Consider the following 16,108-nt stretch of genomic DNA (forward strand, 5'->3'; position numbering starts at 1 on the left):
TCAGTCAAGGATTACTAATAGGGTTATGGTTTCTACTCTGTGTTGGACAATTCATGTGTGAAAATGATGTCTTGTGTTCCCTGAAACCCACTTTCAAAATGAGCCCAATGAATGTTGGCATTGTAATCTTGGAATATGTGCATCATCAGCAAAGAAAAACTTTGACTGATAAGCCCTCACAGATAGGGTTTTCATGCCGACCAGAACGGAGCCGATGACTGTGCCCGCACCAGTTACGTTCGGCACTTAAGTGCTTATCTATGCCCGTGTTCATATCGGGCTCTGAACTTGTTCCGCAAGTGACTGTTACCCAGATGAACTTGCTGATGGCCACATTGTCGTCACAGTTCGCGTTCCAAACTTTCCAGTTTGCGAACGCTAAGATCTGTGGCATGAACACGACAGCCGGTTCGCGATTAGGTGCAGGAACGGGCACTGGCGCGGTTCTGAGTTGTCCTGCATGAGCCCAAAGAGAACCTTTGGGATGTGCTGGAGAAGACCTTGCGAAGCATTCAGACTACATGAAAAGGGAATGCTAAACTGAATGGAAATAAATCTTATGACATTGTAGACACTTATTTAAACAATGGCCCAGCAAACGTGTGCCAAAGCTAGAGGCGTTTCAACAACGTATTAGAGCAGGGGTGGGGACCCTATGTCTCACACGGCTAGGGACACATAGACGCGAGTTAGGCCAAGCAAACTTCCCCATTCATTTCTATGAGGGAAGCCAATGCAGTCGAACAGGAGCGAAGCGAAATTATTCAAGTTTAATATGCAAATGAGGAGCGAATTTCACCTGAGGCGGGCAATCAAATCAACATAACCGTTTCATTCCATTTGATTCGCCGCGATGGCCTGATGACGGCTGAGCTGTCAGAATGGAACACTGAATTTCGCTTTTCACCTCGCTCGTTTCGTCTGCTATGTGTCCCTAGCGTGAACGGCCCTTGAGACCGTATTACCTAATGCTACCGGTATGCAGATTCACATGAAATATGTACCTAGTGAAGGTGGGGTCTGTTGTAATGGTAGGCGCCTTCAATATAGACCTAAAGTGCAAGGGGAAACCCTGATTTGTGTTCATAGTACAGCCCAACTTTATAAAATTTGAATTGGCCCCTCGAATAAAAAAGGTTTCTCACCTCTGTATTAGAGTGAGCAACCTTTTTTGGTGGCAACTTTTTTGCTGGACAGTGTATCTAATAAATATCAACCTGCATTTTACCCTCACAAACGGCCAACTTGGTGATCGTTTTAGAACAAGGTAGTAAGTCGTTGTTGAGAGGACCAATCACAGTTGCCACTGTCCACGGTTGTCTGTGAAGCTTCCCAAAGTAGTATCAACTTTTGGGAGGTATATGAGGGGGTGTGCGCCTGTGAAATGGTTGAGAGCTTCATATTTTAATTTTCTATTTAATCTCATGGGGACTAATGGAGTAATTCATTTCTTATTTTGTTAAGATTTTTTTGCTGTCTTTTTCACCTTTATTTGATAGGACAGTGTGAGATGGACAGGAAGCAAATTGGGAGAGACGGGGAGGGATTGGCAAAGGACCCGAGCCGGAAATCGAACTCAGGTCGGCCGTCTGGCAGGCGTGCCCTACCAGTTGGCCAAGGCAGGGCCTAGAGTAATTAATTTCAAAGCTAATAAATAAAATAAATTAATGAATGAATAAAGAATGAATTAATTAATTTACCGATTCAATTTTGATGCTACAAAAATTCCCCTCAATTCAATAATTCTACGCCTGCATTTTCACACGCACACACACTGTGGTTGTGTGTGTGGTTCTTGTGAGTGCATTGTAGGCTTGTGTACTGTGGGTAGATTGTGACTTACTTTTACTTTTTACAGGGGTAGGCCTTTTTCCCGATCGTAGTGGACTTCGATTCTCAGCATCAAACCCTTGAAAATCGTCTCCCTGAAAGAGAACAAAAGATGGCAATCTGTAAATACATTAAGAGGTCACATACAACCGTTTAAGTTGTTTAGAACAGTCCACAAAATGAATCGATGTTTAGGGTAAATATATTTTCTAGTTTTGTGACACAAATCTTGTGAGATTAGATTCTTGATAGATTAGATTCTATATTATCCCATTGGGATATTTGCTTTCACATCAGGCAGGTTAATTCCATATGGTTCTCAACCTCAGTCAGATATTTTGTGACTCACATCTCATATCCCATCTTTGATGTATGCGGTGACAGGCAGTTGCCTGGACCTTAAAAGGTGCACTGTGTAGGATAGTGGCCAGAATAGATATTGCAACTACAGGGGTTAGCCAAAATAAAGAGAAGAGAACAGTACTCCACGTTGTGTATTTTATTGCCCGTCAAATGTTTCAGTTTTAACCTTCCTCAGTGACGGCCCGACACCGAGGAAGGTTAAGACCGAAACGTCTGACGGGCAATAAAATACACAACGTGGAGTGCTGTCCTGTTCTCGTTATTTTGTATATTTCTTGAGGAATGAGCACCCAGTTGCTTTTGAGCTGAGTTGAGCGTGTTACACCTCTTCGTTAACTACAGGGGTTAGACAATGATACTGAAACAACAGGTTGGATGAGGTTTATCCTTCTTGATGGTATGCAGACATTACCTTCATTGATACTGTGCAGCCTATATATGGCCAAACTGTGCTAAGTAATAAAATAGTATTTACTAGTATGACCAAAGTACAGTATGCTTCAGAGATGGGACCAAGTCACTAATTTGCAAGTGTCAAGCAAGTCTCACATCCGTCCCACCAAGTCAATCAAGTCAAGTCACAAGTTACGACACATTTGAGCAAATCAAGTCCAAATCCAAGTCAAGTCCGGGTCCAAGTCTCATTTTTTTACCAAGTCACCATGTAATCATGCAATCATGCATTACCATATAAGTTATTCTGCGCACAACATTAGGCCTATTGGTAATTGTTAAGGGCAAATAATTTAACCTGGGACATTCGCAGATATGAACATTCCAATTGGTTTTCGCCAAAGCTCATTGCCATAATAGTAGCTTGACCTTAATTGCTGAAACTCTCTCTGGTCGACCAGGTCGCTTCGCTACCAGCGAATTTACTTTGGCCGCTTTCTTCGTCGACCTTCCATACAGAAATAATTACTTCCGCTGCTCCGGTAGCGTAGGTCGCTTTTGGAGTATGCGTAGCTTTTTTGATGTGTGACTGATGAGCATAATGTGAAGGACAACTGAACTTTGGTTGTATGTGTACTATGTCAGAGGCTTCCACAAAACCTCTCAAGAAGAGGATTTTAAACCTTACGTTGCTGTGTTATTCAAAACGATGCCATTTTGGCAGAGATTTTGCCTTGTGGTCATAGCCTACACTTCAAGTAAAAGAACCACTGAATCATTTTAACAAGGCTCATCTTGCAAAGCCTACGTGCATAAAAATCTGTTTTGGACTGTGTCTTTCCACACCTATTCCAGCAAAGCTCACGCACTTGCTCCAAGTTAGTGGTTCCAAAACGTTTTCCATTGAAGTCTAGTGAAAGAAGTGAAAGCCCACTTGGGCTCCAACTCCCATTGTCATTGTGACACAGCACTCTACAAGTGCTCGCTGCACGTAACGGAATTGCATTTATGCCTCACCCGTGAAAGGAGGCAGTCCCCAATGGCACCCCAAGGGAACAGTGTGGCGAGACAGTACCATGCTCAGGGTACCTCAGTCATGGAGAAGGATGGGGGGAAATCACTGGTTAATTACTCCCACCAACCTTGTGGGTCGGACGTCAAACCGGCTACCTTTGGGCTACAAGTCTGCCCAAGTCCCCCCCCCCCCCCCATTTTTTGTGTTGCTAAAATGTTGCCATCATAGACACGTAAATTGATGTGATTGAGTAACAGCTTCCACATCCTCACCATCATCATTGCGTTACCTTGATCACTTTTTATTTCAAAGCCCTAAAGATAACCTCAGCGGACTAGAATATCCAATCACCCAAACCCAAAATCCTCCTATCCTCAAGTTAGTCCAGTGGTTCACAAACTTAGCCTGGTTCCTACCAGACCTCTGTGTGTGTGCTCTGGAGCCCCCTGGTGGCGCTCCAAACACACACATCGGTCTGGGAGCATGTGGCAGGATTCAATTTCTGGACTCCAAAAATAATGCCAAGCATGTATCGCTTCAATTTCACTGGCAGCTCGCATTGAGGAGTCAAAGGACATATTATAGACTATATTGACGCTTTAGAGATCAACAGAAAACGGTTTTGAAAGAATTTGTTGATATTGAAGCAATAAATGTTGCGATTATTTTTTTGACTGTGGAAATGGAATCCTGCTACATGCTCCCAGACCTAGTAGTGGAGCTCACAAAGCTGTGCGGAACTACAGGTCGGGCAAGAGCCAGGCAATCACAAACTGGAAGGTAGCAGAGGAGTAGAAGAGAAGAATATCCAACTAGCACTGTCTAAATCATGGGTGGTGAACCTATGGCCCACGCCTTCTTATATGGCACCCGATATAATTTTACTGCTATGCTGTTTCACATGAAATTGTTTTGTAAAGCAATTCAATTTGCAATATAATATGCATATGCAGGGGATCTAGCTAAGGTGGGGTCTGTTGTAAAAGTGGCCGCCTTCAAGATAGGCCTTAGTCTGATTGATGTCAAATTTAAGCCATACCTTCTACTCTGACCCATACAATGAGTCCAACTTGGGCAGTGTGATTCTTAGTCAAGCTTTTCAAAACATGCATAGGTCCATTGGACTGATCAGAGCCCCCCATGTCCCCATGCCAACGGTTCAGCAGGCAAGTGGAAGGAAAAGAAAGGAAAAGAGAGGAAAAGAGAGAGAAAGAGAGAAGAGAGAGAGAGAGAGAGAGTGTGTGTGTGTATGTGTGTGTGGGGTGTGCACACATAGACTACCTCTGGTCTGCATGCAGGCAAGAGAGAGGGAAATGCATTGTCGTCTCTGCTTACATTATAGACCTAGAAGACAAGATGTTCAACTGGGTCATTCCATGTCAATTCACACGCCCTCCACAGGTGAACAACTTACGATTTGCCTGATTTTCCACATACAGGGACATTTTTGGTGCCAATTGACAATATCGAGATTCAGTATCCTACCCTAGACAGTTTTGAAGAGGGCCTCCCAAGTTTGAGTGCCATGCCTACTTTTGGAGCAGAGGAGTTGCATGCAAAATGTACAAGCAGGTTTGGGGGACCTATAGCTATAGTTTGAAGATGAATCCACACTTAGCATTGCAAGACATGTCGTATTCCCTTTTCTGATGTTGCTGAATATATGCTTTCACCATGTCACAGCAATTAGTGTCTCCCCTGGACAGCACATGACCGTGAAAAAGCAATGCAAACATGATTCAAAGGCATTAGGTATGATTTTTTAAAAGTCTACCAAAAATCAGCTGTCGAGTCAAGAATGACCAAATACCTTAATTTAAGTAGTACTGGGCAGAGTGCACTGATGTAGAAACACAACACACCATCCTGAGAGAAACCCATACAGTCCCATGGGCAGGTGTTTACTACGCTTTTACTAGCAAGTCATTGGGCCTTGCTGCTTTAATACCATGGGAAGTGGATGCAATTTTAGTAACCATTCTTCATCTTACTGTTGAATAAAGTCTACAGTAGGCCGACAAGTTTTGAGTATGTCTTGCACCCTGCCAAATATTTCATGCAGATGGATTCAAACTAGCCATGCTCCATTCACCTGACACTAGCTCACAAGGAGTAGCAGGAGCAGCATACATGAAGGAGGGCATAACAACAAGCTAAGGTTTACTAAATTCGGACATCATCTTGCACTTTCGCTGCACATTCTTGACACCAGTAAACTGATTAAAGTGAATAAGAAACCAGGTATCACAGTCAATGGGTTTTCCCTCCACGAAGCTGTGGTGCTGCACAACCCATAGCTAAATCTGGCTAACATTGGGCAGAGAATGCTACCTTGTTATGGCTTTCTTTATAGCCTACTAGAACTGAAAATCATCAAAACAATTTTGATTTAACATTGATTCACGGCTTCTCAAAACCTCATTCCTACAAAGCACAAATTCAGCCGATGATACAAATGTAAACTGCGTTATGCACGTACATTACCTTGCAACACTGTAGCAAGGTCTTGAAATCCCCACCCCCTCTCCCAATATGAGGCACGGACTGTGTTATTGCTTTCTATTAAAATCACATACTGCTGGTGTTTTTGCTTCAAGTGCTACATTTAATGTAATGCAATACTCATTCCTAGACACGGGTATGTCCTTAGTACAGTATGAAACCACATTTCCAATGCTATGTTGCGTATTTAACGTTAGCCATCTGACGTAAACGAGCTATCTGCATTCTTTGTTGAGTCTCCCCATACACCAACCAATGGTTAGGGTAATGCTAACAAGCTGTAGCTGCTGTTGCTAACACAACATTTGATAATGGTGTGTGCGTATTCCTGATCCTCAGCAACGACAAAATTTTGGGGAAGTATCCAGAAAAGCACATACCATAGAATGACTAAAAGAAAAGATACGGGATAAACCCCAAGCCTCCTTCCTGACTTACTTCTTCGCTTCCACTGGTGCTATATCCAACCTGTCCAAGGCTCTTGTGGCTCGCCTCTATTCCCAGCAAACGCAGATGAGACTGGTCTTCACTCAACCCAAGTGGCAGGCAGGAAGGCCGCGGGCCTGCACCATTCGGACTGTCGTCTGGTTCCGTCCTTGACCGGCTCAACTGCCACCGTCTTTCTGACCGCAAACGGCTACGAGATGAAAATGGTCGGCCGGGAAACCGACCTCGAGCCGCTGCCACACCACCCGCGACTCCGGCTGTTGGCACACCAGCAGATCCGCATCCCGTTGCCGCCATCATTACTCCAACAACAACACCGATTGATGGCAACTTTAGGGTGAGACAAAACGGAAGGCGCGAGGTGAGACTCCACTGACACTCACGGGCATTCTGGGTGACGTAGTTTTTGAAATACTAGCTTACCATCACATCAATGGAGCTACTAGGTCTTATAAAACTACAAGACCCTGCTGCGCGTTTGGTAAACACATTTCTTGTTGTAGTTCGCTCACACAACACACAGCCGTGGTTCACTTTGCATTTCCAGTTTGGTTTGCGGGTACGCTCTGCGCTTCACAAACCACCTTGTCATTCGTATACTAGTTTAGAGCTAGACTACACCAAAATTGAGATTCTGATTAGTAATGGCTTATGATACGGGGGATGAAGCGAAACGCTTGCGTTTGTTTTGGCTTGTTCTTCTTCAAGACTGTCAGAACGTCCTGATCCTCAACCTGTCAACTTTGCAAAGGGCGAACACAGCACCTTAATTTGTTGGACTTTTGTAGCCTACGCTACACGGAACTGCATTTCAAAATCATACACGATTTATTACGGTATATCACAATAGCAAAAACTGTTTGCGTGATAGCATCATTTGAGTGGTGTAATTAGTTCCTAGTCGCTGCATTTACAGTGCAGTGCACACGATTAGTTCACGTTTGCACCGAATGCGGTCAAATTTATACGAAAAACTGCAACAGGACACAGTGGTTTGGACACGAAAGTTTGCAAAAAAGCAGTGTTGTGCAATTCATTTCATAATAGATAACAGGGCTACCGGCTTTTCATTTTGATTGCTTAGAGGTGCACTGCGTAGGCCTAGTAGGATGGTGGCCAGAGTAGGTATTGCAATATTGCTCATTGAAACAGCACTGCCTATTGCCACATTTGATCTCATGAATATTTACTAAGTAGGCTAATAAACTAATATTTACTAGTGTGACCAAAGTAGCATACAGTAAGTTTTGCAGCCAAAACATATATTTATGTAAATTGGTAATTTTGTGAAAAGGGTAACATTTAAACAGTTGTTAATGGTGGGCAGCATGGATTCTGGAAATGAACGACTAAATATATTACACAGTGCAACTTCCAATGAGTAATTGTTAGCCTATATTTTTGTGTATAACAGTGTGTATAACATTGTCATTAGTGAAGATAAAATCAGTTGGTGTTGGTGGTGACAGTGGGGGGCATTGTTTGTTGTTGTTGTTAATGACAAGTCTGTCCAAGTTAGTGTAACAGTACAATAATATTAGAAATATAATTTTGGGTGAAGTGTCAAATGGGTTAGGCTAGGACCTACTCTTCTTTAACACTAGGCTTACTCTATGACTGCTTTACTACAGCTCATTTCATCTTATAAGTCACATTATTTCTGCAATGACTGAAGAACCGAAACATTTTCTGGAGATGTTGATTATAAGGCTAACTAACTTTAGGGGAAAACAACTTATCAATCACTTGATTTAATATTCCAATTTTTATTATGAATTAATTATTGATAATTCATGTAATGTTGGTTGTTGTATTCCATGCTGTTTGACTAATTTGTAGATTTGTAATTTGTAGTCAGAGAACAGCTTTCCAACAATGTAAAACCATTTCGATGTGACCTTAGAGGTGCACTGTGTAATTTCCAGAAATAGACACTTTAAGCTACAAAACTGGCGTTACTTTGGTCATACCAGTAAATATTAGTTTAATTACTTGGTAAATAATCATGCACAGAGCAAATTTGGCAATAGACAGCACAGTTTCAATGAGCAGCATAGTTGCAATATCTACTCTGACCACCATCATACAGACTGCATCTCAAGCTGTTACATTAGTCATTAGAGTGCCTCATGTTTTTTCAGAAACATATCCCATTGCCAGATAGAAGACATTATAAGGAAGAAAATTAAAACACAGACACAGTTGATCCACCGTCCAGCTACCCTTGCCAAATCATACCCAAACAGCAGGCCGCCATGGGTCTAGGTCAGAGAGGCAGCGCACCACTTGGATATATATAGGCCTAGATGATGATCTGATAATAACAATAATATTAGTGTTATTATACTGTAGTTCTTCACTCATGGGTATATTGTTATGCCTATTTCGGGTTTATTGTAGCTAGCCTATTTAATTTACTGTATTCAATCATTTGTTTTGCTATAGCCTACTTTTCCTGCCAGCTTGCTTGCGGCCCTCTATAGCACCCCCTTGTGGCCGCTACTTTTTAGACCACTGCAGTAGTCATGGATTTATACCTCAGCAGCGCAATAGTGCCTTAACAGTGCTACCATTTCCCACTGGCTGAATTGCATGCAAATTGTGGCCTTAATGTTGCTTGCCATGTCTTGCTTTTGACCTGCAGGAGGAGCCAAAGGTTGCAGAGACCATGATTCTGAGTTGGGCTGTGAGTAATGGTGTATTTCCTAAATACAATTGCAATTTTAAATTCCTTTGTATTCAGATAGCTTAAACAGGGTTGAGGAACCTTTGTCTCGAGGGCCATTTACGCCTCTTGAGGCCATCGTATCCGCCCCCTGACATAATTTTAATGTTATGTAGTTTCGCATAAAATATGACATGTTTTGTGAAGAAATATTAGAAATGACATTTGCAGTACATATTTTCAGGGGACCTAGTGAAGGTGGGGTCTGTTTTAATGGTGGCCACCTTCAATATAGGTCTAAAGTGCAGGGGGAAATTCTGGTTTGCTCAAAGTTAACACATGTATGTTCATATTGCTGTGTGTGTGTGTGTGTGTGTGTGTGTGTGTGTGTGTGTGTGTGTGTGTGTGTGTGTGTGTGTGTGTGTGTGTGTGTGTGTGTGTGTGTGTGTGTGTGTGTGTGTGTGATTTTTGTCAATGTCTTATATGTCTTATATGCATGTTTAGTTTAACTGCACATTGGAGACTGGTCAATCACAATTTCAAACAGCTGTGCTAACCCTGTTACAAAGATGTTTGACAATAAAGTACGCTTAACTTGACTTGACTCATAGTATGGCCCTTGGAGGACTCCATGGAACGAAAAGGGTTCCTTCCCCACTCCTGGCTTGAAATATGTATAGTAGTGATTTCGCAACAATTTAAATGGTTCCTTGAACTGAAAGAGATGAGACATGCCTTTAGCTGACACATGTTCCCTGTGTCTTACTTGAAGGTTTACTTGAAGGTTTACTTGAATCCACCCTGCAAGAAGTTGTGAATACCTTTGTGAATTACACCTTAATGAATGATATGCATTATAACTCATAATGCACACATGCTCATATCATCTTATGAAACTGTGGCCAACCGGTAAGGCGCTCGTCTACCATGTGGCTGACCCGGGTTTGGTCCTTTGCCAGCCCTTCCCCCCCTCTCTCTCCCCACTCGCTTCCTGTCATCACCTTCACTGTCCCATCATAAATAAAGACAAAAAGACCCAAAAAAATATTGTTAAAAAAAGAAACTTGTTTCGTGGAACATTTCACCCTGATTATTATATCCCCGAAACGCGGAGCGTCGGGGATGTAATGGTTTTGCGTGCGCCTCCTCCGCCGCCGCATAAGGTCTTTCGTGTTAACGCGATAACTTTTGAACGGATGTTTGGATTTGTCCCAGATTTTTTGGGTGAATGCTCTAGGGCAGGTTCATGAACTGATTCGAGTTTGGAGGTCAACACTTTCAAGATGGCCGAATTCAAGATGGCCGAATTTTTGTTTGGCCCATAACTTCTGACCGGGTGGATGGATTTGTCCCAGATTTGGTGTGTGAATGCTCTAGGATAGGTTCATGCACTGATTCGAGTTTGAAGGTCAACACTTTCAAGATGGCTGAATTCAAGATGGACGAACTTTTGTTTGGCCCATAACTACTGACCGGGTGGATGGATTTATCCCAGATTTGGTGTGTGAATGCTCAAGGGTAGGTTCATGAAGTGATTTGAGTTTGGAGGTCAACACTTTCAAGATGGCTGAATTCAAGATGGCCGAATATTTGTTTGACCCATAACTTCTGACCAGCTGGATGGATTTGTCCCAGATTTGGTGTGTCAATGCTCTAGGGTAGGTTCATGAACTGATTCGAGTGTGGAGGTCAACACTCGAATTTTCATTTGGCCCATAACTTCTGACTGGGTGGATTGATTTCCCCGGTAACACCATATTTTAATGGTTCACCATTTCAGTGAATCTACCATATTAGGTACAGTGTAATAACCAGTGTAACAATATGCAATGCCATGTAATACCACTTACACACAAATACATGATGTACAAATTGGTACATGGTGTTACACTGGTATTACATGGTATTAAATATTGTTACAATGGTTATTACACTGTACCTAATGTGGTAGATCCACTGTAATAGTGAACCATTAAAACAGTGTTATCATTTGCCCCATTTTTTTTGCTTCATTTTCACAATAGTCATTTGGTTTTAAGCCTATGCACGTCATAGATCTATGTATAGATATTAAATCTATTTCTTTTATATTTTGTATTTATCATATACGTTTATGAAAAGGTGGACGGGAGTGGTAGGAATAATGGGGGACTGGAAGCGTCGCGTTTCGGGGATATACCTTAAGCAGTCGAAGGCGACTGCACAGGCCTAGTTTCAGCACTGTAGTAAGCCAACAAACTTTATAGCCTATTTGAAGTTCATTGGTCTCTGTCCTGGGATAAAGAACGTAAAGGAGCACAAGGTTGTCTCGTTATCATAAAAAGCTTGATGCTGTCTATCATAGCGGGACAACTTTATGCTCCTTTATGCTGTGCGGGAAAGGGATGAACCAATATGTACCAAAATGGATGGAGGACCGATGTGTTTTTCTTTTTATTGAATTTAACAAGAACATACAGAACAAGACTCGGCTTACCTAGTATACACACATACAGGTAAACAGTTGACTGATTACTTCTTGGATGACATGGAATGACATGAAATGAAAAACATTGAAAGAAATTAGAAATGAAATACAAGTCCTCTTGTCTTTTTTACATAAATCCTTTGGCCAGTATGGCTTCAATATTTATTCCTATGAAGGACATGGATATTCTGCGAAATATATTGTCCTTTTCATGCAGTTTACCCCTCAAGTAGTCCAGAGATATTGTATTATATTATATTATATATTGTATTGTGTCCTTGAAGGGGGTTTAGAGGTTCCCAAATTTTCCACATTCCAGCCAAGGCCCCCCTGACATGGGTCGTGCCACTACATTTTTTTCCTTCTTTTCGCCCCCTTTCACAACTGTAGTCTATGTCTGTGAGTAAGTACTCCATTGGGATGTATAAAATAACGACAATGGTAGTAATGTTCAGAGATGCAATACACGTATATCAAATTTAATTAATGTAGCACTTAACTAATGGGAATATTGTTTAGCTTACTTTTGTTTATTTTGGTGTACATTAATTATTCAATTATTTATTTTGCTTCGCTATACTTTTCCTGCCAACCTGCCCCGGTCAGCCCCCCAGGCATTTATTCGTTTATGAGATATCCAATTCAACAAAATACATTTGCTAGCACAGAAAATTAGCATTCTATACAATTTCCTGTTATACTTCTCACTTACAAAGCAAAAAATATAGCAAGCAGCCTACAACGTGGGTGAAAATCTAGTGATGTTCCTAGAATCATATTTAATACATCATGCTCGACCACTCTCCAAAATATTCAATCTTCAGACATGACCATAAGCAGTAAGACTTTCAATCTGTTTTACACTTGGGACAATGAGGAATGACCAACGTGTTAACAAAAAGGTAAAAAGTGTTTTTATTTATTTATTTGATCCTCTTATTATTTCATCCCCCCAGCAGTCATTCCATCCACTAGGAACTATGACAATGAATTCCTTCCCATGATCCCAGAAACATGGCCATTGATCATCAGAGCTTTTTAGTGGTTCATTAAGTGTAGAGACTCTGGCTCAACATTGCATTAGTCTCCATCTCGTTCGCTCCCTCAACAGACATTCTCAAAGATGCAGTTATTGATCAGCTCTAATTGGTGTTGTGAGAAAATGTTTGGTCTGCCCACCACCACACCAAAAAGATGAAGCCACATTTCCATTAGTAATGTAACTCCCCCTGTCATAGTGGCCATTAAGTTAACCAAAGGAACCGCATGTGTCCATGAAAGAAGTGTGCGAAAAGACAATTTGCATGAGATGGGATGAGATAATGGCATTAGTGTTGTTGACTGAGAAAGCCTTTTGTGTTTCAACACTTTCTGGGTTTAGTTTTGGGCTGATTCTGTTGGTTAGGACGTGATAGGGCTGCTTCTGTTACGAAATTGGATCATCCATTTCATATCAAACGGCAGAAGGAACAGGCACAGTGGCTCAGCACTGATCATAACAAACTTTGGTAACACTTTATTTTAGGGATACATCTATTAGCACTAATATATACAATGTGCCTGTATAAGTAACTTGTAAGGAATGTACAAAGCAAAATCAAACATTTGTTAGGCATGTATTAGCAAATGTCTTGTTCATGCACAATAAGGAATTTATTACCAACTTACCCTTAGTATGGACCTAATAGGCCTTAGTGTTTGCTTAGTACGTGCCTTACAAGTTACGTATGCAGGCATTAACATTATATGTATTAGTGCTAATATATGTATCCCTAAAATAAAGTGTTACCCAAACTTGAACTAAATAGTAATAGTGCAATCCTACATGCACGGACACTGTGAAATGAGCCACAAAGATGGGCAGGATGTCACACAGAAAAGCGACTAAGAAAAGGCACATGGAACTAATCCAGCCAACACAGAATACATCACCCGTAGCAGCATACAAACAACATATAGGCTACTACAAACAGCACACCGTCTAATTTTACGTTACATTACATTGTGTTTATCCAAAGCGACTCAGTTAGGCTATTTACAGGGTATTGGCTACAGTCCCTGGAGCAGTGTATGGTTACGTACCGTGCTCAAGGGCACCTCAGCCATGGAGGGAGGAAGGGATTGGTAGGTGAACCGGCAACCCTGTGATCTACAGTCTAATGCCCTGTCCATTGCACCATGGCTACCAACCTGCTAGTGACCTCTGGACCTCTTTCTATGATAATGCATCTTCTCAATCTGGTTCTTGATAGTAGAAAGCCTCTTTTAGTAAAAGAGGTGTCACGACGCACAACATGACAATCCGCATGACTTGACACACAGAATGACATGTAGCATGACAGCACAAGTGAAAACACTTGTGGATGTGACATCCATCCAATTGGACATTCACATGCATACGCACTGGATATTCAAATCCGATCATCCAAATCCATGTGGACCTCCACATCCCTTTGGATAATGGTTATCTAGTTTGTTAGTAACCGTTCTGCTTGTAACATAACGGTGGTCATATAGCCAAACAGATTTTAGTTTCATTTTAGTTGCATGTGTCTCCGAACATTGCATTCACAAACAAATTGTCCAAGATAAATTTACTTCGGGACTATTAAAAGAATCTTGAATCTTGAATTTTGAAACTGAGAACATGGCAAGTGTGAAACATGTGGCAGCATTTTGATGGGGGTTGTTTTGATATGTGGCTACAACTGTCTAGTACAGTGGTTCCCAACCTATGGGTCGGGACCCCCCTTATGGGTCGCCAAAGATCCACAGGGGGTCGCGAAGCCCTCTTGATTTTAAGGGGTTTAATTTTAAATACCATATATAGCCCATGTTGAATAAATGACAAAGCATTTATTTAACTATATGCATAGAGGCAGAAACATATAAGTGCTACATTAAGCATTATTCTATATTTGACGAAAGACGAATTGAGGAATAAAATAACCAAAATAAGTTTTCTAATGAATGTGACTCCCTCTTGTGCGGGCGCTCGCACAGTTGGGTCACCAAAGCTTACAATGGTAAAAACATGGGTCCCTGAAGGAAAAGGTTGGGAACCACTGGTATAGTACACCTCACAAAATAGACTGTATCATGAGGAAAGAACAGTCGAAGCAACAGCTCAAAAACATCTGCAAGTAAGTTAAAGCTTTTAGCGTCAAATGGGTCCCCCTAAATAGACAGTGACCCAAAGCGTACTGCCAAACTGTTTAAAGATTGTTTGATCAATATGTGGGATCTTTATTAAGTGACCTTGACTATTGACCCCCAACAAGGACAGTTATTGACCTCTGGCTATTCTACTTGTTAGAAATGAGTTTCCCTTCTTCAAAAACATTAAAATACACATTTATTCATGTATCAATTTCAAATGCTGTGCATGTCATATCCCACAAGTCATGACCTCTAGCTGACCCTAGAGGTCAAACTGAGACTCTTTCTATTCAGGTGAAACTCAGTTCATCAGTGAATCTAAATACAACAGCAGTAATACTTTGTGCTTACATTTCACACACACACACACGCACACGCACACGCACACGCACACACACACACGCACACGCACACGCACACGCACACACACACCTAACCCTTGTTAAACTGTATGCGTAGGCTGCATAATACACAAACACAAAGTATATGTGGTGACAAACTGTACTTCATGATGTGTAGAGATACTGTCCACTCATTATGGAGAGGCAAAAGGGAGAGAAGACAAAGCGACTTACAGGATGTCAGTGAAAGGCTTCATAAGTGTCCATCGCAGCCCAACATTAGAGCACAAATCTAATTGTAAATGATTTCCTCTCCAGCATTCCCAATCCTGTGGGTGTCAAATCACGTCATTTGCAGCTTAGGATGCACATGCTGTGTGAGTGATGATGATGCATATTCAGTTTTGACTGAATATGTGACTGACCCGTATTATTATTATCATCATCATTATCATTATTATTAGTAGTAGAAGTAGTATTATTAACTAGTAGTAGTTGTAGTAGTAGTAGTAATGGTGTTGTTATTATTGTCATTATTATTTCCAATTCTAGATATTTAATTCCAGACATTCCAATTCTGACACAAAAAAAATCTACAGCAAAAAATGTATCAACAAAACGACAAAACAATCAGTACTAGGTCAGTCACACAAGATGAGTGTAGATGAGACAATTTGTTGTCAAGTCATGGTGCACCAAAATATGGGATCCCTTTTTCTTGATGTTAATAGGCCACAAATCCTAATCCAAAATCTCTCTTTTCCCCAACACTTGTATTCTCACCTATACCTCCTCTTTTCGTTCTGTTGTGTCTGCCCCTTATTGTTTTGCTTGTTTGGCAGGGTGGGGTGGGAAGTCGAGTGGGTGGAGGGTGGGGGGACTTGTCTGTATGATAAAAACAATGTAGGCCTAATTATTATTTCTTG

At 41.4% G+C, this 16,108-nt stretch overlaps 1 protein-coding gene and 1 long non-coding RNA gene across 5 annotated transcripts in view; one reads left to right on the forward strand and one right to left on the reverse strand.

Moving 5' to 3' along the window:
* The window catches only part of kmt2bb (lysine (K)-specific methyltransferase 2Bb), a 47,272-nt gene extending 40,374 nt beyond the window's left edge, over positions 1-6,898 (reverse strand). For 2 of the 4 annotated variants that reach the window (XM_063199749.1, XM_063199748.1), the window contains exons 1-3: positions 6,542-6,898; positions 4,883-4,945; positions 1,844-1,925 (exon numbers count right to left, since the gene is read on the reverse strand). In XM_063199749.1, coding sequence (XP_063055819.1) covers positions 1,844-1,925; positions 4,883-4,945; positions 6,542-6,850 — 454 coding nt within the window. In that variant the 5' untranslated portion in view covers positions 6,851-6,898. The remainder of the gene's footprint in view (positions 1-1,843; positions 1,926-4,882; positions 4,946-6,541) is intronic. The other 2 variants (XM_063199752.1, XM_063199751.1) reach the window with 1 other exon arrangement.
* LOC134449673 (uncharacterized) lies at positions 6,819-9,787 on the forward strand. The gene is made up of 3 exons (XR_010034983.1): positions 6,819-6,911; positions 9,195-9,236; positions 9,720-9,787. It is a non-coding gene; the product is annotated as an uncharacterized LOC134449673 (long non-coding RNA).
* The last annotated feature ends 6,321 nt before the right edge of the window (positions 9,788-16,108 follow it).

Source organism: Engraulis encrasicolus, chromosome 5 (genome assembly GCF_034702125.1).
Source record: "Engraulis encrasicolus isolate BLACKSEA-1 chromosome 5, IST_EnEncr_1.0, whole genome shotgun sequence".
Taxonomy (NCBI): Eukaryota; Metazoa; Chordata; class Actinopteri; order Clupeiformes; family Engraulidae; genus Engraulis; species Engraulis encrasicolus.